Source organism: Lepidochelys kempii, chromosome 1 (genome assembly GCF_965140265.1).
Source record: "Lepidochelys kempii isolate rLepKem1 chromosome 1, rLepKem1.hap2, whole genome shotgun sequence".
Lineage (NCBI taxonomy): Eukaryota > Metazoa > Chordata > Testudines > Cheloniidae > Lepidochelys > Lepidochelys kempii.
The window spans coordinates 59,120,667-59,143,715 of record NC_133256.1 but is presented as its reverse complement, the minus strand read 5'-3'; the positions used below and the strand labels follow the sequence as shown (position 1 = coordinate 59,143,715).

Here is a 23,049-nt window from a genome sequence, read left to right as displayed (position 1 = left end):
ACTCAGCCCTCTTCCTGAAGATTGTCACTGTTTGTGCTAGTCTCTTAGGCCTGGTCTACACTACCATGGTAAATCGATCTAATTTTCGCATCTTCAGTTACATGAATAACATAATTGAAGTTGATGTAGTTAGATCCACTTACCGCAGTGGCTACACTGTGCTGTGTCGATGGGAGAGCGTCTCCTGTTGACTTCCCTTATGCTTCTCAGGGACGTGGAGTACGCAAATCGATGGGAGAGTGCTCTCCCATCGATTTAGTGTGTCTTCACCAGACCCACTAAATCAACACTCGCTTCATCGATTGCAGCAGTGTCGATCTACCGGTAAGTGTAGACATGCCCTTACACTGAGGTTCTGGAGAGACAATGCCATAAAGGAGAAAGAAAAGTTCTTATCAGTAACTTTGTACTCTTAATGTATAAGCTTTGCAAAGACCCAAAGGGTGGACTAATGGTTAGCATGCTAACCTGGGACTTGGGAGACATGAGTTTAATTTCCTGCTCTGCCACAGACTTCCTGTGTGACCTTAGGCAAATACTTCCCTACCTCACAGGGGTATTGTGAGGCTCCATATATTAAAGATAGTGAGACATTTCATATGGTAATGGACACCACATAAAAACCTTAGATAGGAATCCACTGACCATTCCTCTGCCTCAGAGAGTTAAAAGAAATGTTTGGAGTAGAGAGGAAGGGCGAGACAGGGGCAGGGCTTTCATACCCTCAGTGCAATAATATTGAATCCAAAGGATATCCATGCAGAATCTCAGTATTTGTGCCAAGACCACTCCTCTTAATACTCATATCATTAGAGGGACCCTGATAGCACATATTAAAATGCAGTCTTACTCCGAAAAGTATTTATATAAAAATTACATGTCCTTACACCAAAGATCTGCTCCCTAAAGGTTCACTACATTCAAAGCTTTCAATGACTTGTATTGCAAGGTGCTGTTGTAGTAAGTGAACCTAAAAATTTACCCTACTTGTAAGCTCTCAAGCAGGACAAGTCAGTGAAAGTTATAAAATGTTACAATAACCTTTAACAATAAATGTTGATGGGAAAATGTGCAAAAGGGAGACAGACTGAATTAGTTCATATTCTCTCCTGGTTTTGTTGGTTTATTTATTGCTCTGTGTGTGTTTATATTGGAGGGGATGTAATGTTATGAAGTAATGTTCCAACACGAAGAAAACTACCCTCCATCTTGCCACCCAGAGCAGGCTTCCCCATTATTCTGAAAGCAAGATGAGTGGCTGATGAGATCTAATTGACTTATAAACAGTCATATATATATATATATATATATATATATATATGGTGTGGATTTAATTCTGGATAGGGGGTGGGCTAAAAGGACTAGTGTTCTCTTACTGAAGACCCTAAGGTAGAATTCTGTTGGTTAGAGCAGGGAAAGGAAGTCAGATTTTCTAATCTGACTGTGGGCAATTCACATGGCCCAGCCTTACAGGAGTTTTATGAAAATTTATTAGCCTAGGTCCAAAATCTACTCATGTACCCTTCGAATCATAGCATATCAGGGTTGGAAGGGACCTCAGGAGATCATCTAGTCCAACCCCCTGCTCAAAGCAGGACCAATCCCCAATTTTTGCCCCCAATCCCTAAATGGTCCCCTCACTATGAAGGCTGATGATAATGGGGAAAAAACTAATGCTGTTTTTCTCATCTGTCAGAAAAATATTCTCACCCTAGGCAACTGGGGAAATATAATTTTATAAGGCTGATTTAGCTCAGCCTCAATAGTTATCTACCTTGCAGATATGTAAGGCTTAATTCATCAACGCTTCCAAAGGGCTTTGAGATCCTTGGATGGAATGTATGCTAGGAGCACTGAGTGTTCTAGTAGAACATTAGTTCCAGGAGTGAAAAATCCAGGTTCTCATTTGTTAAACCAAGGCCTGCTTGCCTTTCAGCCGTGACAGGAGAGGTATAAAAACCTACAGTAAGGCCATTTCAAGGATGCAAGCAAACCAAATTTCACTGATTCTATTTGCCAACATTTTCTGAATTCTGTAGCATTGTTTCCCCACTGAAATAGTCCACTTCACCTTCATTTTATGGCAGCAAAGAATTGGCCATGCATTTTGAACAATGAATCAATTATAATGCCTTCTATGTCAGGAGATACTATACAAATTTGAAAACGTTTGCGTTTCACATTGGGGTGCTTAGAGGGGTTGCTGAGCTATCCCTGCAAGAGCAGCAGAATATTTTCTATTTTGCAGGATACTCCAAAAGAAACCACGTGAAGGGAGCCACTTAGCTTGACCATGATTCATTTGGGGAGCAGCTATACCTCTAGTGTCCTGCGTTCTGGCATCTCCAGAGTAGAAAATTATTTCACTATCAGTTTCATATGCTTTTACCTTAGCATACAAAGGCCTGGGCTGCTTTAAGCAAGTGGAGCTGTATTTTTTTTTTTAAGTTCGGTAAAAGAACATTTGCCTGAGGAGCTGAGAGACTCCGGTTTAAGTCCACAATATGCCAGTGATTTATTTCTTACTGCTATGTAAGAAAATGTGCAGCAGTTTCCAGTTCTGAATATTTAACTGTGCATAGGAAAAATTAGCTGCCCTGAAATCCCTTTCATTTTAGTGCATTAATATAACCAGCACATTCCAACCAGAATTCACTTAGAGCAGAGAACTACGCTACAGCTTACACTATAGCACTGTGATCCCATTATTGAGACTGACACTTCCTTTTTAGAAGTCATACTTCATTTCTGTCCACTTATGAATGGCAGGCCCGAGCCTGTTGAGGAAATCTTGGCTTCTCTTTGATTTTCAGTGCCACCAGCTGGGATGAAATGCTAGGTAAAGAGTCAATGAATGTCTGGAGCTCAGTATTATCTTCCTGGTATTCACCTCAGAATCAGGAAAATATTAAAGGCAGGGTTCCACCACCGATTTTTACTGATGAGTAGAGTGGAGCCTGAGCCACAGTGTTCAGATCCAGACTTTTCCATTGGTAGAGGGGCACTTGGACCTGGAGATTGTTTTTACTAGGAAACAAGGTGTGTTCTTAATTTGAGTGAGCTGACACAGGGTAATTAACATGAGTAAACAGCTAGTGATGACAAGGCAGTTTGTAGTTTTCATGTGACTTAGTAGGTCAAAGTGAACCCTAGGTTCTCCCACTCAACCTGCTAATACATGTGAAAATTACAAACTACCATATATACTCGATCATAAGCCAGTTCGTTTATAAGCCGATCCCCCCCAAGATTGATAAGTAAAAATGGAAAATTTTTATGACCCATTCATAAGCCGACCCTATTATTCAGGGGTTGGCAAACTTTGGCTCCGGGGCCATCAGGATAAGCCGCTGGTGGGCCGAGACTGTTTCTTTACCTTGAGGGTCCGCAGGCACGGAGGTAAACCTAAGTAAACAAAGTGTCCCGGCGTGCCAGCTGCTTACCCTGATGGGCCGGGACAGCAACTGGTGGGGAAATTTTGGGGGAGAAGCTCGGGGTCAGGGGAGTAACCTATGTGCCCATCCCCCCATGTGACCCCCCACCCCTAGCCCAGGACCCCCACACTCTCCCCATCCCATCCCTTCCCACCTTAGCTGGGGAGAGCCAGGGGAGGATGTCTCTGGCCTGGCCGGAGCTGCTCCAGCAGGCTAGGCGGCGCAGCTGCAGCCTGCTCCAGTGGGCCAGACGGAGCAGCATGGCCGCAGTGTGGTCCAGCGGGCCAGGCGGCGCGGCCACAGCCTGCCAGCCCTGGAGCTGCAGCTGCTTCGGAGGCTGGGGGGAGAGGAGCGTGGCCAGAAATGGAGAGACTCTGGCCCCACCTCTTCCCTTCGGGCTCTGCTGGCTGTGCTGCCTCTCCTTGCCCCCTCTGTTGAGGGGAGAGGCTGTGTCCCACCTCTCCCTCTATACCCGTTCATAAGCCAACCCCCTTCTCTGGTGCTTCCCTTTTTTACTAAAAAAATTTGGCTTATGAACGAGTATATACGGTACCTTGTCTTAACTAACATGAGGTAAAATCTTAGTGAACTCAAGCTAAGAACACACCTTTTTTCCAAGTGAAGCTGCACCTTTAGTTTATCCTTCTATAAACAGTGGTCAGACACAAAGTTCAACTCCACATCTGGATCTGAACTTACCTTAAATTTGGGGATATTCAGATCCAGGGTATTGGAGCTGATTCAATACCAGAAATCGGTCAGAATCAAAAGCTATCACAGAAGAATAGCTCATATGAAAAACCCACAAATTTTCATGACACTACTCTCACTTGGTGTCCTATGAACACTTTTGAGCAGGGGGATGTATAGAAGAAGAGGGGGAAATGTAAAGTTGGAGGAAAAAAGAGTCATATTGCAGGTAGATATTCCAGCTGTCACTTTAAAATCTGTATTAATGAGTGAAAGCTAAGAGGCTGAGGGCCAGGAATACAACAGCACAATCAAGCTGCAAGACTTATCCTGGAAACCTTTGCGGGCTTTAGATTTCTTTTCTGAAAAATGCCCTTTGAATATTTGAGAAAATAAATGTTAAACAATGAAAACCCTCATGATAGATTATGGATACCTTGATTTTAGAGACAGATTGGTTTTCCCCTAGCAAGCCAGTCCCTCTCAAGAGCGATACGAGAATATAACTTAATTTGATTCAAAATGACGTCAGCTGGGTGGTGGGATCTGATTTAAAGCGTTAGGATTTCCAGGCTCTAGATCAGTGAGGAGTGAATACTCTTTAGAGGTAGTGGGTTCTTCTTCCATGGACGGAGTAATCTAAGGGATGAATGGATCATCTGTGCCTGTTCTATATAATGAGAGGCCAAAGCGTGTCCTCTAGGGTATGTCTAGAAATAGCAGTGTGGAGCTGCCCTAGTATAAGCCCACCCAACCTACTGGGTCTGTACTCAGGTGGCTAACACACATCACCACCTTTGCCACAATGTCCACACTACTATTTTTAGTGTGCTAGCTTGAGCTATCATAGCGTGTGTCTGTTTATCCAGGCTGGGGGGCAAGCTCCCAACTGCAGTGTCGACATGCCTTAGACTATGGGCTTTTGGGGGAAAGGGCTACCATTTATTATATGTCTGTATAGTGCCTAGCACAATGTGGCCCAGCTTGTTAGTGGGCTTTAGTCTCCACCTCATTATCCATGTTAAATGATAATGGCTGTTATTGTTGTTAATAAACAGTAACTGTGGGATAAATATGATCTGCCATTTGATATTGGGTCTGTGATTTCCCCTTGCCTTTAAATAGTGATAGTGGCTCCTAGAGGTGGTGGGTCATATGATGCAATGTTCTATGCAGACCGTCTGCTGAGGTCTGATGGAGTATTGCCATCTTCTTGCATAGTGCCTTAAAGCTTTGGACAGCTGCAACTTGCTCCATTTTAAGCAAACTAATTGCAGTCCCCCCAGTTCCTACGGAGTTGCTAATGAGTGACACCCACAAATGGGCCAAGCAGGAGCCTCTGTCCCATAGGAAATATTTCACCTTACTACCAGGAACAGAGAGCTTCATTCGTACTTGGATTTTAAGCAGACACTGAAGGAAAAGTATCTGTATAGTGTATCCAAACCAAGGATTCTACAAGTCACCCTGCTGGTTCTTTCCACGCTGGCAGTCTCTGCTCAAGAGATTCAGTGGCTATTTTGATGGAGACAACAACTTGATTATCACCGTTGAAATGTGTCGTAAAATTGTATTAACAAAACAGCGAATACATTACACAAAGGCCTTAATCACTGGATGTTTACATAATGCCCACTGTGGACAAGTACGAAAGACCACAAAAGACCTGAGACCCCCCAAAAAGTCCATGAGTTCTGGCTTTCTCAAGCTGCTGAAGCACAGTGTCTTCTTCTTTACATTTCTGCTTCAGCAGCGTGAACTTTGCTCGCAGTTATTGCAATTCCTATAGCCAGGCTTCCATTATCAGAGAAGAGCTGGGCCAGTGAGGTGTTAAGGACAAGGCAATCGCCGTCTGATATGACAGAGTCCACGCACTCCAGTACCGATCTCGGGGTAGCTTCCCACTTCAGGCGCCTCTGATTCCTGTTGAGCTCAAGCCTGTAGGTGAAGTTATCGGCTTGTGTGGGGGTGCCAATCAGCATCATGGTGGCAAAGAACTGGGGATGGCCTTCGTATTTCTCCTGCTTCCTGAGCACAAGCAAAAAATGGTGGCCCAGGCAAGAATGCATTATTATCCAATCTGTTGGTGCAGGGAGGTGCATGTCTGTGGCCAGGAAAACAATCTCTGCCCCATGAAGGATGTTGATCCGGTGCGTCTGTCTCAGATGTGATACCACCACTTCTACATGGCCTTCCCATTGACAAGAAAACAGAGGGCACATGCAAGGAATCAGTTGCGGGTCGTGCACTGTCTCGAGGGGATGGTGGGAATGAAGGCTGCCTTGCTCCGTGGAGGTCTGACCGACTGCATGCCTGTTTGATACATACTGCAAGAAGAAGAGAAAAAAACAAGATGAAAGCTGAGGATACCATACCAGGCACTGACTTGGAACATACTTACAGGTCCTGGTCCTGAGAGGTGCTGAGCACCTGCAAATCCTGTTGACATCAATGGAAGCTGAAGGAACTCAGCACCTTTGAGATCAGACAGACCCACTGTGAGCAAGATGTGGACTTGTACAGACAGCAAAAGGTGCCAATAGCTGTCTCGTTCTGCAGGGGAAAAGATAAACCAGCAGGACTGCAATAAATCGTCTTAAATGAAAGTGATGCATGTGTTTTAAAAAGCAACTGCATTAGTTCAAGGGAAACAAATCTGTATTTTGTAAAAAACAAGGAGAGCATGGGGCATTTTATGCACTTATGGCTCTTAGAGCTCCTAACAGGGAAATGCAATATTTATGGCTTTATTGCCCTTTAAGGAGACACTCTGGCAAACTTTTTTTTATCTGAAATAACATGTTGTATAACACATCATTTGTGAACCAAAATCAATTTTTATTGTGTAGGGTGGCCTCAGTATTTTTCTTTATGAATAAAAATACTTTGTGCCTAAATCTTGCTTTTTTAATCCATGTATATTAAAGGTGGACACATGACAGATGAAGGCAGTGGCACAATAGCCCATGCACAGAGACACCAGCTCTTGGAGTCCTGTGATTGTGTCAACATTTCAGCTTGCATTACAAAAAAATACAAATTTCTATCCTCATGGTTGTGAAGAAACACTCAGTTTATGTTTTTGAGTTTAATTGATGCAGTGACCTCTGCCTCAGTCTGTGGGCATCCTGAAACAATAGCTCTGAGTGATGGGAACTGTCTCATACATCTCAATGGGGAGCTAACTCCAAGCTCCACTGCTCTGAGGGGCCCTGCCAACACCTCCTCAGCACAGGATTTTGTGAGTGACAGAGGGAGAAGAATGCAGGGGATATTCAACCCTTCAAAGTTCACTCGACACTAGTGGCAGTTTACTACTAGAAACCCAAGTCTCTTTCCCCCATTTTCAGCCATGGGAGGTGCTGATGCACCAGCAAAAGCAATGAGAGACAATGAGCATGCTGCTGCAGAACAAGCCATGTGCTGAAATGAATGTGTTGATATAATGTTTTGACACTTTGTCCAGCAATCCTATTCATTTTAACACATTTCACCTGAAGTAGGAAACAACAGTATGTATCAGAACATCTATCATCCGTCCCTCTCCTGATTATGTCTCTAGTAGAACTGGGAATTTATCAGGTCATTTGGCGTTCGCTTGTGAATGTCAAGTTGCTGAGGCCTAACTATCCCACTCTGTCCCACGTTCTGGACTGAAGTCTCCTTCCATTATTATTTCCACAGCACTTGGACTTTGTCACCCCAGACATCCTGGGGGGTATCCACTCGTAAATTGCCCCACTATGTAAATGGTCAATATTCACTCGAAAGGCATGATTGTAGAGTCCAGGCTTTTCAGGCAGTTGAATTTTGATATGTAACCTCTAAAGCTACAGTGGCCAGAGGGCAATGTTAAATGTGCTGCTGCATAATAGGTGGTTCTCACTGAGACCCTGTACATCTACTTTCTTCGATATTTGATGCAAAGAGTAATGGATCATTTAAACATGTACTGAACCATCTAGTACTTGCTTTGGAGAATTATTACTCCAAATTATTATGCTGTGTTCTTTTTTCATTCTTTTTTTATGTACTTTGTTGTGTTAAAATCCAAGAATTTAAAATTTCCAACAAGATTCTGGACTAAAGACTGATAAATAACCAGCATTGCCTGGAAAATAAAGTAGGTCATTATAAACTAATCAAGGTGTCTGCCTTTAGTGGCTTGCTTATCATAGAGGGACCATCGGAGATGACAGGTTCACACTTTATCCTGCATTTCTTCCTTCTTCCTGTTTGGATGAAAGTTATAGTTAATTTAAATAATCTCTTGGTGAAGGAGGTTATTGCGACAGCAGATCATAAAAGGCCCTTTTTTAAATTGCTGAAATGCTAATTGCTTCATAAAATGAATTCTGATCTCCCCATCTAATACAATGGGTGTGAGCAATTACTTTCACTCAGCAAACTGTTAATGCAACATTAGTGATTATACTAATTAAAACTAATGAACTCTTACTCACATGCTGATAAACCTCTCAACCACTCAACAAACTCCAACCGTCTATCAGTTTTATTTAACTTCCCTTTTGGAAGAGGGATCTTAAATTAACCTTTGGAATAACATTCAAAATTAGGTTTTGAAATGTAAAGCTTTATTAACTGTGTATAATTCCTCTCCAAAGATTACCAGAGTCAGAGAAACCATTTCCATTGAGGGTGTAATTGAATTTAAAAATGTATTCTCCTAATTTGATAAGTTACACTAGCATGGTGTATAATGGTAGCTCAGCCATCTGAATCGTAGTAAAAAAAAGACATGTCTCTGCAAATATCATGCTATGACAATCATTCTTTAGTGGCTCAGGAGCTGGGTAAATAATTTGTAATGAATAATTTTATTCACTGAATTTTACCTCTTCCTAGCTTTGTGAAGTTTCCACAAACAAATTGTGAATTTCTCATATGTATTCAGTATTGGAAAGGATTTGTTGAATCATTTCAGTGAAGAATGCCAGGTTGGTATCTTGTTTCAGGTCAGATTAGTATGAAACTTCAAGATAGGTTGATTACATGAAGGTCACGTGGTTTTCTTCTATTGTCTGACTGGATAACAGCAACCTTTGGCTTTGAGTTTCTGGTATGAATATTTACACGTATTAATTCAAAATTCACTTCATATTTTGCAAGATTTGTTTAAAATCCGTAGTCTCAATGAACATTCCTGCCAGAAAACTCATTTGCTAGAATATCTCCTAAAACCCTTGAGATTTAAGTGGTATATAGGCCTTTTGCTGGTTTTCTGCACAGGTATGAGTTGCACCCATAAACACACACAAAAAGGGGCATGAATATAACAATAGTGAATTAGTTTAAGTGTTCAAATGAATACTTATGAACTTTTTTCCATGTTTGACCCACTCAAACAGCTTCCTCCTGTCATGGTTTTTTGAAGGTATGGCTTATTGGACTGTGGTTCTCTTTAAAAACAAACAATCAAGTGTAATGCCTAACTGATCCATTTGCCAAAAGGCATATTTATAAATACATGGCAAACTCAGCTGAATCACAAAACGAGAGAGAGGAAGTTTGGGCTTGTTGTTAGGATGAAGAAGATCCAGGTTCAGTGACTGGCTCTTCCACACATTTTCTGTTTGAACTGTAATCTCTCTATGACTCCGTTCTCCAGCTGTAAAACAGGGATAATAATCTTTCCTTTCTTCCACCATTTGTCTGTCTGGACTCTATAGACTGTAAGTTCTTTGAAGCAGAGAGTGTCACCACAAGTGCACATACAGCACCTAGAACAATGGGGCGGCCATCTTCATTAGGGCCTGTTAGCACTACTGAGATATAAATAATCGGACTATTTTAGATTTACACTACTGTATGTGAGAGAAGAATTTGGCTTCTGGTTTAGTAATGACTGAGAACTGTAGTGTTATTCGTTTCTGTTAGCTGACAGGAAAATGAGAACATCACGCTCAGTGAACAGGGATGACTCTCTCTGAACCTGGCCAATAAGGATTTGCTGACTGACAAGCAACTGTTGTTAATAGTCAGCTCTCTCTGGATACTTGTATAACTGGGTTTTATCCAGTGATCACAGAGTGCTTTAGAAACATTAATTAATTCTCTCAAAATCCTTGCTTATTTGCTCAGACCGGTCATGGGCCTGATCCAAAGTCAAAGTCAATGGGAGTCTTTGCACAGGGTCACTCAACAAATCAGTGGCAGAGCGGAAGATAAAACACAGGAGTCCCAACACCCTGCTCTTCCCAGAAGACTGCACTCTCTCTATACTGCCATTTTGGCAGTAGATGTGATTTTTCTTAAGTTTTAGTAATGCTTTTGACATAGTCCCATATGACATTCTAGAGAAATGTGGTCTAGATTAAATTACTATAAGGTGGGTGCTCAACTGGTTGAAGGACTGTACTCAAAGAGTAGTTATCATGGTACACTGCCAGACTGGGAGGATGTATCTAGTGGGGTCCCACAGGGGTCTTTCCTAGCTCTGGTACTATTCAATAATAACTTGTATAATGAAGTGGAAAAAATATGCAAATGACACCAAGCTGGGAGAGGTTGCAAGCACTTGGGAGGACAGGACTAGAATTCAAAATGACTTTGACAAATTGGAGAATTTGTCCAAAACTAACAAGATGAAATTCAGTAAAGACAAGTGCAATATACACAAATATAAAATGGGAAATAATTGGCCAGGCAGAAGTACCACTGAAAAGGATCTGGAGTCATAGCTGATCACAAACTGAACAAGAGCCAAAATGTGATGCGGTTGCCAGAAAGGGTAATATCAATCTGGGGCCCATTAACAAGAGAGATGTATGTAAGACATGGGAAGTAACTGTCCCACTCTCCTCAGCATTGGTGAGGTCTCAGCTGGAGTATTGTGTCCAGTTTGGGACACTGCACTTTAAGAAAGATGTGGACAAATTGGAGAGTGTCTAGAGGAGAGCAACAAAAATGATAAATTGTTTAGAAAACCTCACCTATGAGGAAATGTTAAACAAAACCTGAGCATGTTTAGTTTTGAGAAGAGTAGACTGAGGGGGGACCTTATATGTTTAAATATGGGCTGGGCTGTTATAAAGAGGACGCTGATCAATTGCTCACCATGTCACTAACGATAGGACAAGAAATAATAGGCTTAATCTGCAGCAAGGCAGATTTAGGTTAGATATTAGGAAGATCTTGCTAACTACAAGGATAGTTAAGTACTGGAATAGGTTACCAAGGAAGGTTGTGGAATCACTGTCACTAGAGGCTTTTAAGAACAGGTTAGGCAAACACCTGCCAGGGACATGTAAGTTTATTTGCTCCAACCCCAGTGCAGGAAGCTGGACTTGATGACTTCTCAAAGTCACTTGCAGCCCTACATTTCTTATTTTTTGTGAAAATTCGGATTGAGTGACAGCCCAGTGCACCTTGATAAGATGGAATTTTACAAATAGTGCAGGTGAGAAACAGACACTGTTCCTTTTATGGACACAAATGACTTGCTTCCTCTGATGCTTGAACTTTTGTGCTGAATTACAACAGGCTTGGTAGACCCTCACTCCCATATTTCTACCTGTCAGTTAAGGCAGACAGAGTTCTCTTTGAATTAGACTTCCATGCCCTCCCCAGCTCCTGCACACCTCATCTATGACACAAATCACATATTACTGATATATTTCTTCACACTTAATGAATTAATTCTAGTTCTAAAGTCCACAATGTCTGAATTGTCTCCCTCATGGAGTTTTGATGTTCATTCATATAATCTGAGAGCCACACTTTAAATGAAGTATCTCAGATAAGGAATTGATTAAATGTAACCAATTTGCTGCTTGTCCTCCTCTCTATTCGCTGTGCTGTAGAATCCTATTGATGTTCCATTTAAAATCAATGAAACATCAGGTGGTTCTTGGTACATCCCAGCAGAGCTCAGAATGTGCATTCTGCATCAAATATGGAACTTGGGACATTCAGCAGCAGTCAAAGAATTAAAAAATCACTTATAGTGTTTAATTAAATGCCATTTAATTATTAAAACCATATTTATTGAGGTTCAATAGTTACAATATAAAAAGGACAGACCTCTAACAGTTCTTAAACTTCAACAAATATTTGTCACAGAGTTATGAAACTTCCATAATAAATATACTTTCCACAAATGTTTTTAAGTGAATGTAGCTCTGGTAAAAGGTATAAGCCTATTTAAATCTTGAGATGGTGGGTGGAGCCCACCAGAACAACATAATGTCCACCCCTCTCCTTGTTTTGGAGCAGGAACTTGAAATTTGGTAGGGGAGCACCCTTTGCATTGGAGATGTGCCTTTTGCTGTTCCTGTGACATTCTGACCAAGTTTACTAAGTTATAAGCATCTGAAAATCAAATTTGCATATCCTCAGAAGAGACTTGAATAGATAAATTTCCCCAGAGAGTCCATCACACTGAGCATGCACCAGCCCAAGGCATAATAGGACTTTCTCTATGCTGCTGTGGGCTGGATTGAGACTAGGCACCAGTACTAAGAACAGGGAGCCTGTCCCTTGTATGCTCCCATCCCCTCCACCACCAGTTGAGACCAGGCAGTTTAAGGAGCAAGCTGCCTGATTTGAGTGCAGAGTGGACAAGATCCTGACTTGAGGGGGGAGGCGGGGAGTGTAGAATGGAACAAGGAGTCATGGGAGAGGATTGGACTGGAATTTGGGGGAAACTGGGACTGAATAGGTGTCATGACTGGGATGAGAACAATCTGACTTAGTGGTCAGAGTGCGTGTTGAGCGTCAGGTTGGGTCCAGTACCAGAAGGTCAGAGTCTGAAAGAGGCCAGAGGGCATATGAGGAGTCAGGTGTCATGAGGCAGGCAGGATCAGGTTACCAGGAGATCAGAGTCATGCAGCAGGAGCAGGTAGTGTAAAGAAAGCAGTTCTAAACAGGGAAAATCCAGTGCATGGACAAATTCCTGTTCCTCCACTCAGTTTAAATACAAGCAGGGAGCCAATCGGGACCCCCTAGAGTTCTGCCAATCAGATCCCAGAGTCATCGGACAGAGTTCAGCTTCTAGTTCTAGCAACCAAGGGGGTCACTAGGTGACCAGTCAGAAGTTACTAGCGCCTAAGAGCTCTGTGGGCTAGTATTCAAGGCCCTCCAGCCCCTAATGCTAAGAGGAATACTGGGAGTGGAACCTTAGAAAACTGAGGATCCCTGGCATAGGGGTATGGGACAAGAAGGGAAGGAAACAGAGTGAGCTCTGGCTTGGTGTATGATATGGCACCAGTGTGTTCTGCACTGAGTCCTCCCAGTTTGTTGGGCTGATGCCTCCCTTTTTAAGGTTTCAGAGTGGTAGCCGTGTTAGCCTGTAGCAGCAAAAACAATGAGGAGTCCTTGTGGCACCTTAGAGACTAACACATTTATTTGGGCATAAGCTTTTTTGGGCTAAAACCCACTTCATCAGATGCATGGAGTGAAAAATACAGTAGGCAGGTATAAATACACAGCACATGAAAAGATTGGAGTTGCCTTACCAAGTGTGGTAAGGCGGGAAAGGGGGTCAGTGCTAATGAGGCCAATTCAATTAGGGTGGATGTGGCCCATTCCCAACAGTTGACAAGAAGGGGTGAATATCAACAGAGGCAAAATTACTTTTTGTAGTGACCCAGTCACTCCCAGTCTTTATTCAGACCTAATTTGATGGTGTCAAGTTTGAAAATTAATTCCAGTTCTGCAGTTTCTCGTTGAAGTCTGTTTTTGAAGGTTTTTTTGTTGAAGAATGGCGACTTTTAAGTCTGTTATTGAGTGTCCAGGGAGATTGAAGTGTTCTACTGGTTTGAATGTGACAATTCTTGATGTCTGATTTGTGTCTACTTATTCTTTTGCGTAGAGACTGTCCAGTTTGGCCAATGTACATGGGTCCAGATGATGAAGATGTCATCAATGTAGCGCAAGTAGAGTAGGGGCATTAGGAGAGGAGAGCTGAGGAAGTGTTGTTCTAAATCAGCCATAAAAATGTTGGCATACTGTGGGGCCATGTGGGTACCCATAGCAATGCCACTGACTTGAAGGTATAAATTGTCCCCTCACCCACAACTATTTCAGATTTGGGGATGATTTATACCTTCAAGTCAGCGGCACTGTTATGGGTACCCGCATGGCCCCACAGTATGCCAACATTCTTCCCTGACTTAACTGAGAATAGAGTACTTGCTTCAGGAGGCAAGTGTCAGGCCTACATACAGGCCTACATACACAGTGGCCAGCCCAGAGGAGTTGGTGTTTCATGACCTGCCCTTCTATACTGCTGATATTGACTGCAGAGAGAATGCTAATGTTAGTGCATCGGTCTTCCCAGCTGATCCTAAGAATCCTCCTGAAGCAGCGCTGCTGGAACCATTCCATCCACTTGAGATGCCGTCTATAGTTTACCCAGGTCTCACCCATAGAGAAAGGTGAGGATGACAATTGCATTGTAAACCAAGATTTTGGTGCCTGTTCGCAGATCCCTATAATTGAAGACTCGTTTGAGTAGTCTTTCAAAGGATGTGCTGGCACAGTGGATCCTGTCTTCAATTTCTGTGTCAATGCTCACTGTTTGGGAGAGGTGGCTATCAAGGTATGGAAAATGGCCCACATTTTGCAGGGGTTCTCCACTGATGGTGATTTGTGGAATACGAAGAATAGTTTATGCAGGTGAGGGCTGGTAGAGTACCTTGATTTTCACGATGTTGAGAGAGAGACCCAGGCTGTGATAGGTATCTGCAAAAAGGTTTAGGGTACTTTGCAGGTCAGCCTCTGTGTGTGTGAGAATGACGCAGTCATCTGCATACTGAATCAGTGATGCCAGTTCTCGTGATCTTAGATTTTGTTTGGAGACGTCGGAGATTGAGGAGTTGACCATCCATACTATACTCAATCCTGATTCCATCAAGAACGCAGTCATGAATGAGAATCAGGGTCATGGCAAGGTAAATGGAGAAGGTTGGCACAATGACACAGTCCTGCTTGACAACAGTGCAAATGATGAATGGTTCGGTCTCTGAGCCATTGCACAGAATGGTGGCAGTCAACCCATCATGGAGTAGTCTGATGATGGAAATGAATTTCTGTGGACAGCCAAAACTACACAGCACTTTCCATAGGGCATCACGATTGATAGAGTCAGAGACCTGGGTTAGGTCAATGAATGCCATGAACAGTTCCTGGTGTTGCTTTCTGAACTTCTCCTGAATCTGTTGTGCCACAAAGATCATTTCAGTTGTGCCTTGGGATGGCCTGAAGCCACACTGTGATTCGGGGAGGAGTTCCTCAGCTGAGCATTCCCCATGCAACCTTTATTTGAACTCCCTGTGCATATGCAATATGAGATAACAGCCTTCAGTTACAGGATCACATTTTTCCAGAGGACTCCCATATCATTCAGTGCACAGATTGGTTGGTGCTCACTTAATTCTGTTTTCTTCTTGTTTTTTGTGTGGCTTTATGCCTTATTTGCTGTATTCTATTCAAAACCTGCTCTGAAGACAGAATTATTAATTTCCTCATGGACTTTTCTGTGGTGCTCATCACTATAGTAGCTGAAAGCTTCACAAATATTCATGAATTTACCTTCACCCCTGTGAGATGAGTGTATATTTTCCCCATTTTACAGATATGGAACTGAGACAGTGATCAGTTAAGATCAAAGTATCCTGATTTTTCATATGTTCAACATACAGTTCCCATTGACTTCAGTTGCAGCTGTAAGCGCTCAGCACTTCTGCAAATCTGACTCCAAGGTCTCCAGTCAGGCACTCAGAAAATAAATTAAACTTTTCCCACTTGTGCATTCAAGTAACTTGCCCAGCATCACATAGACTCTGTGGCAGAGGCAAGGACAGAATCCAGTCCTCCAGGTCAACATTCAACTGACTTAACCATGAGATTACTTATTCTCTTTCTGCAGTCCCCTGCCTCATTCACCACCTTCTACAACAAATGAAGCAGCGATCCTACAAAGAAAACAGCCTTCTTCAGTACACACACATGATTCTTCCCCCCAAGGCATGTCCCTCTTGTGCACTGAATGAATTAGGGGTCCTGCACAAAAAATATTATAACATGTAATTCTAGGCCGGGGTAGGCAACCTATGCCAAAGGCGGCAGGCGAGTTGATTTTCAGTGGCGCTCACACTGCCCGGGTCCTGGCCACCAGTCCGTGGGGCTCTGCATTTTCATTTAATTTTAAATGAAGCTTCTTAAACATTTTAAAAACCTTATTTACTTTACATACAACAATAGTTTAGTTATATATTAAAGACTTATAGAAAGAGACCTTCTAAAAACGTTAAAATGTATTACTGGCCCGCCAAACCTTAAATTCTGAAAGGTTGCCGGCCCCTGATCTAGGCTGTATATATGATGCATACGATGGGGTTTACGCTCATCAACTGTTAGACAAGAGGATTAAGAGACAATTAGTGCACCTGTGATTGATTGATTGTCTCCTAGCCAGAGGGGGCAGAGCTAGGTAAGGATCTTTAAGTACCTGGGCCTTATATGGAACCAAAGGGAACTCAGTGAGGAGGAGATAGGGTTTCTTTCTACAAGAGAAATCCTACAGGAAACAGGATAGGCCCTCGGATGGGGGGAAGCCCTGAGATAGACTTTAAATAGGGAAGTAGTCAGGTAGGGTCCACAGGGAGCAGGTTAGGATCCTGTGGGGGAGGCCCAGAGCTGCGGAGCTGGTGTTCAGGGTGGGGGCAATGTGCAGAGACCCTGTGGCCGCACCTCCACCTAGGAGCCAGAGGGAAATGCTGGCTGCTTCTGTGACCTGCCTGAGGTAAATGCTGCCTGGAGTTTGCACCCTGAACCCCCTCCTGCACCCCATTCCCCCTCCCATACCCAAACTCACTCTCAGAGCCGGAACCTCATTTCCCCTCCAACCCTGAGCCCCCTCCTGCACCCCAGACCCCTCATCCCCAGAGCCACACCAGAGTCTGCACCCCCTGCAAGAGCCCTCACCTCCTCCTACATCTCAACCCCCTGCTGCAGCCTGGACCCCCCCCCCCATACCCTGAACCCCTCATTTCTGGCCCCAGCCCAGAGCCTGTACCCCCTTCCACACCCTATCACCCTGCTCCAGCCCAGAGCCCCCTCTCATACTCTGAACCCCTCATTTATTGACCCACACAAGAGCCCTCACCCCCTCCCACACCCAACTCCCTGCCCAGCCTGGTGAAAATGAGGAAGGGTGGGGGAGAGTGAGCAACGGAGGGTGGGGGGATGGAGTGAGTGGGGGCGGGGCCTTGGAGAAGGGTCAGGGTGGGGCCTCAGGAAAGGGGCGGGGCAGGGGAGCAGAGCAGGGATATTCGGTTTTCTGCAGTCAGAAAGTTGGCAACCCTAAACAAAAGGGTGGAACAAGGCCTGGTGCCCAGGAAGCCCCCGGGTGCAGTGGGGAGAAGGGTAGGGTTGGAATGTCCCAAATGAGCCCTTCTTTCCTTAGCTGATGCAGGCTGCTTAAGGGACAGAGCTCCGCATCTTCTATAGAGAGGTTATGATTTTCTATCAAAAATTGTATAAATGTTCCTTAAAGGGACCGGATCTATTAACTTGTGCCATAGTTTGTGAAATGTGCTACTTATCCTAAGTTCTTCCTGACATCCTCGTTTTCTCTGCTTATATGGGCCCCACCCTATCTCCCCAGCTATATAAAAACTATCTCCACTAGTTCTCTAATTCTTAGCTCCCATTTGACCGATTTGCCACCCACTGTTACACACCCACATGTTATTTACACCTACCACGTAGGGAGTAAAGTTCTAAAGATAACATGAAGAAACTAGCAAGCCTTTTAATTCTGGGCTTCAATTAATTTCTTTTCTGCTCTTTTTAGTATGCTAATGAGATTTTATAAACCTGTTGGATGAAAGAAAAGGGGTGGAGGGGAACCCATGATGTCAAAAGCCAAATTTCCGTAGCTGAAATTAAAAAATCCAAAACCAGAGCCCATGTTAGAGATGTATTTAAAATTTTAATTACATGAAATCCTATTAATTTATGAATGCATCAGCAGACTATCTTAAGTACTGTATATTAGTCAGGGGTTTGGTAGTGGAAGGCGTTATATTCACCACTATCAAATGGTGCTGAGAGGACAATTTCAAGCTCATTTTACTCATCTCAGTTTGCAACGTAATCAGGCATGAGATGGTGACACTGTGCTGCTGGAATGTGTTAATGTTTCTAATGAGGCACCACTGTATAAGGAGAGAAATTGCTGTTTTAAGCCTTGTCGACTCTAGAGTTTTGCACCATTAATAACTGAACCAGTAGGATCACACAGCAGTATTCCCCAACTGTGCTGTATGTCCTCACTACTCATGCTGGTTTTGATGCAGGTTGGCAGTAGTTTTGTTCTGTGTCCATGCTAGCACTGTACCATATTGCCTTCCAGGTACCTATCCCTCAGTTCCTAACCCACTTTGCTGAAGTGGGGGCTTCTGGGAAATTTCAGCATGTCTTCTGGGAGCTATGGGGAGCTGTGGTGGAAGAGGTTAAACTCTCATTGTTCCTCAGTGACAATCATGTAAGTCCCCTGATGACTTTTACCATTTCCTCATCCTTTTCTCAAAATGGACGCCAGAGTGAATGTTCAGCTCTGTCCTTCCCCAGCAAGAAGGATGTTTGTTGGAGCTTTTGAAAAGCATTAGTGAGGCAGCTGAAGAGGCAGGGGGAATGCAGATGAAGGATTTTCTGTCGGCACCCATCTGACTCATGATAGAGCAATGTTCATTCACCTACCACTGCCTGAGTAGACAGCTCCGTGCTGTACCGGCAATTGCTCTTCAGTGGGCAAAGTGTGGCTTTTGGGTGTGCACTACAACCACAGGCAGTCCTTCTCAAGACCTGGGATGAGCTGCAGTGACTGTGTGACATCAGGGTATGGAAAGAGACTATTCTGTGCCTCTGTGGTGAGCTAGCCCTGACTCTACAGTGCCAGACCGTGAGGAGGAGCTCCCCTAAATGTAGACAACTAATGAAAATTAAGAGAGATGACCATCCCTGTAGAATCTGGTTGCCCCAGATAGCAATAGATCAGTTGGGTACCAGTTTGTGGCTGTGGCCAAAACAGTACCTGCTGTGGAAAATTTGCATTTTGTTTTGCAGGAGTTATGTGATCCGTGTGGCCATTGTGTCAGAGATCAAAGGGATGTAAATAGCGGAGGTTCCTGACCTGAAGGAGGCACTGATGCGTCCACACGAACAGAAAAGGGTACCATTCAGTGATCAGGCATGCCTTCACGGATCACTGTGGAAGGTTCATGGGCATGTACTTAGGGCTGCAATATTGCCAACTCCAAAAAATCATGAAGGTGGGGGGTTTTTATATAAAAATGATGGTCAGCAGAGGACTTAAGTAATGGTGCTATAAGGAGGATTTGGGATGTTTCCCGTGAATGTCTCCCAGTGGTCAGAGGACAGTTCTCATGAGATGCACTCCATCTGAGAGGGGTGGGGAAGAGATTTCTGGGATACAGATTGACACAACTGATTAAAAGAGCTTTAAACTAGGAATTAGGGGGAAGACTGTTAGGAGATGCTCATATAATCTCCACGCCTGTTTCCAATATTGAGCCGGAGGAAAATCCAGTGAAAGAGGATACAGCAATGGAGACAGGAACAACATACAGTAGGAGAACAGACAACAAAAGGAAAGATAGTGCCAAGACCAATAACAATAACAGTCAGCGAGATGATACTGGCAGAAAATGACTATCCCTAGAGGCCAATTGGAAACAACTAAGATGTCTGTACACCAGTGCAAGGAGCCTGTGTAACAAAATGGAGGAACTAGAACTACTGATCCTGAAAATGAAACCAGATATTACAGGGATAATAGAAATATGGTGGAATAGTAGTCATGGCTGGAGTTGAAGGGTATGTGCTGGTCAGGAAAGACAAAGTAAAGGTGGTGGAGTAGCATTGTATTTTAATGAGTAGACTGTAAAGAAATGAAAAGAGATGGAATGGATAAATCAGAATCTGTTTTGGGTCAATTTCACTTTGGGGAAGAATGGTAACAGAGGCTCCACTGGTATAGTGCTTGGGGTCTGCTACAGACCCCCAAGATCCAGTTTGGATGTGAATAGAATCCTCTTCATTAATATTTCTAATGAAATAAATACGACTGAAAATTGTGTGATTATGGGAGATTTTAATTCCCATATATCGATTAGAGGACAAAAGCTACTAATAAAGGTACAACCCAAATAGTTTTCAAAGTGATTGCTGACAGGGAAGCAGGTGGGGAAGCAGTGGGGGCAAAAGGAAAGCACTGGGGGCAGAAAACCTAACTAAGTTCAAGACTGAACTTAATAAATGTATGGAGTAAATGGTATGATGGCCCATCTGGATATGGCATAACAGTGTATGGCCCCTCTGCATCTGCTTTCAGAGTAACAGCCGTGTTAGTCTGTATTCGCAAAAAGAAAAGGAGGACTTGTGGCACCTTAAAGACTAACCAATTTATTTGAGCTTAAGCTTTCGTGAGCTACAGCTCACTTCATCGGATGCATACTGTGGAAAGTGTAGAAGATCTTTTTATACACACAAAGCATGAAAAAATACCTCCCCCCACCCCACTCTCCTGCTGGTAATAGCTTATCTAAAGTGATCACTCTCCTTACAATGTGTATGATAATCCAGGTGGGCCATTTCCAGCACAAATCCAGGGTTTAACAAGAACGTCTGGGGGGGGGGTAGGAAAAAACAAGGGGAAATAGGTTACCTTGCATAATGACTTAGCCACTCCCACTCTCTATTCAAGCCTAAGTTAATTGTATCCAATTTTCAAATGAATTCCAATTCAGCAGTCTCTCGCTGGAGTCCAGATTTGAAGTTTTTTTGTTGTAATATCGCAACTTTCATGTCTGTAATCGCGTGACCAGAGAGATTGAAGTGTTCTCCGACTGGTTTATGAATGTTATAATTCTTGACATCTGATTTGTGTCCATTTATTCTTTTACGTAGAGATTGTCCAGTTTGACCAATGTACATGGCAGAGGGGCATTGCTGGCACATGATGGCATATATCACATTGGTGGATGTCCAGGTGAACGAGCCTCTGATAGAGTGGCTGATGTTATTAGGCCCTGTGATGGTGTCCCCTGAATAGATATGTGGGCACAGTTGGCAACGGGCTTTGTTGCAAGGATAGGTTCCTGGGTTAGTGGTTCTGTTGTGTGGTATGTGGTTGCTGGTGAGTATTTGCTTCAGGTTGGGGGGCTGTCTGTAGGCAAGGACTGGCTTGTCTCCCAAGATTTGTGAGAGTGTTGGGTTATCCTTCAGGATAGGTTGTAGATCCTTAGTAATGCGTTGGAGGAGTTTTAGTTGGGGGCTGAAGGTGACAGCTAGTGGCGTTCTGTTATTTTCTTTGTTAGGCCTGTCCTGTAGTAGGTGACTTCTGGGAACTCTTCTGGCTCTATCAATCTGTTTCTTCACTTCCGCAGGTGGGTATTGTAGTTGTAAGAATGCTTGATAGAGATCTTGTAGGTGTTTGTCTCTGTCTGAGGGGTTGGAGCAAATGCGGTTGTATCGCAGAGCTTGGCTGTAGACAATGGATTGTGTGGTGTGGTCAGGGTGAAAGCTGGAGGCATGTAGGTAGGAATAGCGGTCAGTAGGTTTCCGGTATAGGGTGGTGTTTATGTGACCATCGTTTATTAGCACTGTAGTGTCCAGGAAGTGGATCTCTTGTGTGGACTGGACCAGGCTGAGGTTGATGGTGGGATGGAAATTGTTGAAATCATGGTGGAATTCCTCAAGGGCTTCTTTTCCATGGGTCCAGATGATGAAGATGTCATCAATGTAGCGCAAGTAGAGTAGGGGCGTTAGGGGACGAGAGCTGAGGAAGAGTTGTTCTAAGTCAGCCATAAAAATGTTGGCATACTGTGGGGCCATGTGGGTACCCATAGCAGTGCCGCTGATTTGAAGGTATACATTGTCCCCAAATGTAAAATAGTTATGGGTAAGGAGAAAGTCACAAAGTTCAGCCACCAGGTTAGCTGTGACATTATCGGGGATAGTGTTCTTGATGGCTTGTAGTCCATCTTTGTGTGGAATGTTGGTGTAGAGGGCTTCTACATCCATAGTGGCCAGGATGGTGTTATCAGGAAGATCACCGATGGATTGTAGTTTCCTCAGGAAGTCAGTGGTGTCTCGAAGATAGCTGGGAGTGCTGGTAGCGTAGGGCCTGAGGAGGGAGTCTACATAGCCAGACAATCTTGCTGTCAGGGTGCCAATGCCTGAGATGATAGGGCGCCCAGGATTTCCAGGCTTATGGATCTTGGGTAGTAGATAGAATATCCCAGATCAGGGTTCCAAGGGTGTGTCTGTGCGGATTTGATCTTGAGCTTTTTCAGGGAGTTTCTTGAGCAAATGCTGTAGTTTCTTTTGGTAACTCTCAGTGGGATCAGAGGGTAATGGCCTGTAGAATCTGGTGTTGGAGAGCTGCCTAGCAGCCTCTTGCTCATATTCCGACCTATTCATGATGACAACAGCACCTCCTTTGTCAGCCTTTTTGATTACGATATCGGAGTTGTTTCTGAAGCTGTGGATGGCGTTGTGTTCCGCACGGCTGAGGTTATGGGGCAAGTGATGCTGCTTTTCCACAATTTCAGCCCGTGCACATCGGCGGAAGCACTCTATGTAGAAGTCCAGTCTGCTGTCTCGACCTTCAGGAGGAGTCCACCTAGAATCCTTCTTTTTGTAGTGTTGGTAGAGAGGTCTCTGTGGATTAGTATGTTGTTCAGAGGTATGTTGGAAATATTCCTTGAGTCGGAGACGTCGAAAATAGGATTCTAGGTCACCACAGAACTGTATCATGTTCGTGTGGGTGGAGGGGCAGAAGGAGAGGCCCCGAGATAGGACAGCTGCTTCTGCTGGGCTAAGAGTATAGTTGGATTAGGTTAACAATATTGCTGGGTGGGTTGAGGGAACCATT

General features: G+C 43.7%; 1 protein-coding gene across 3 annotated transcripts in view; it reads right to left on the bottom strand.

Annotated features, from left to right (window-relative positions):
• Window positions 1-5,679: 5,679 nt before the first annotated feature.
• Window positions 5,680-23,049, bottom strand: part of SIAH3 (siah E3 ubiquitin protein ligase family member 3) — a 78,956-nt gene continuing 61,586 nt past the window's right edge. For 2 of the 3 annotated variants that reach the window (XR_012158995.1, XR_012158996.1), the window contains exon 2: window positions 6,367-6,677. Coding sequence is in view for 1 of the 3 variants with exons in the window: in XM_073344664.1 (XP_073200765.1) it covers window positions 5,858-6,451 (594 nt within the window). In the remaining 2 variants the exon portion in view is untranslated. Of the gene's footprint in view, window positions 6,678-23,049 lie in introns of all 3 variants that reach the window. The other variant, XM_073344664.1, reaches the window with a different exon arrangement.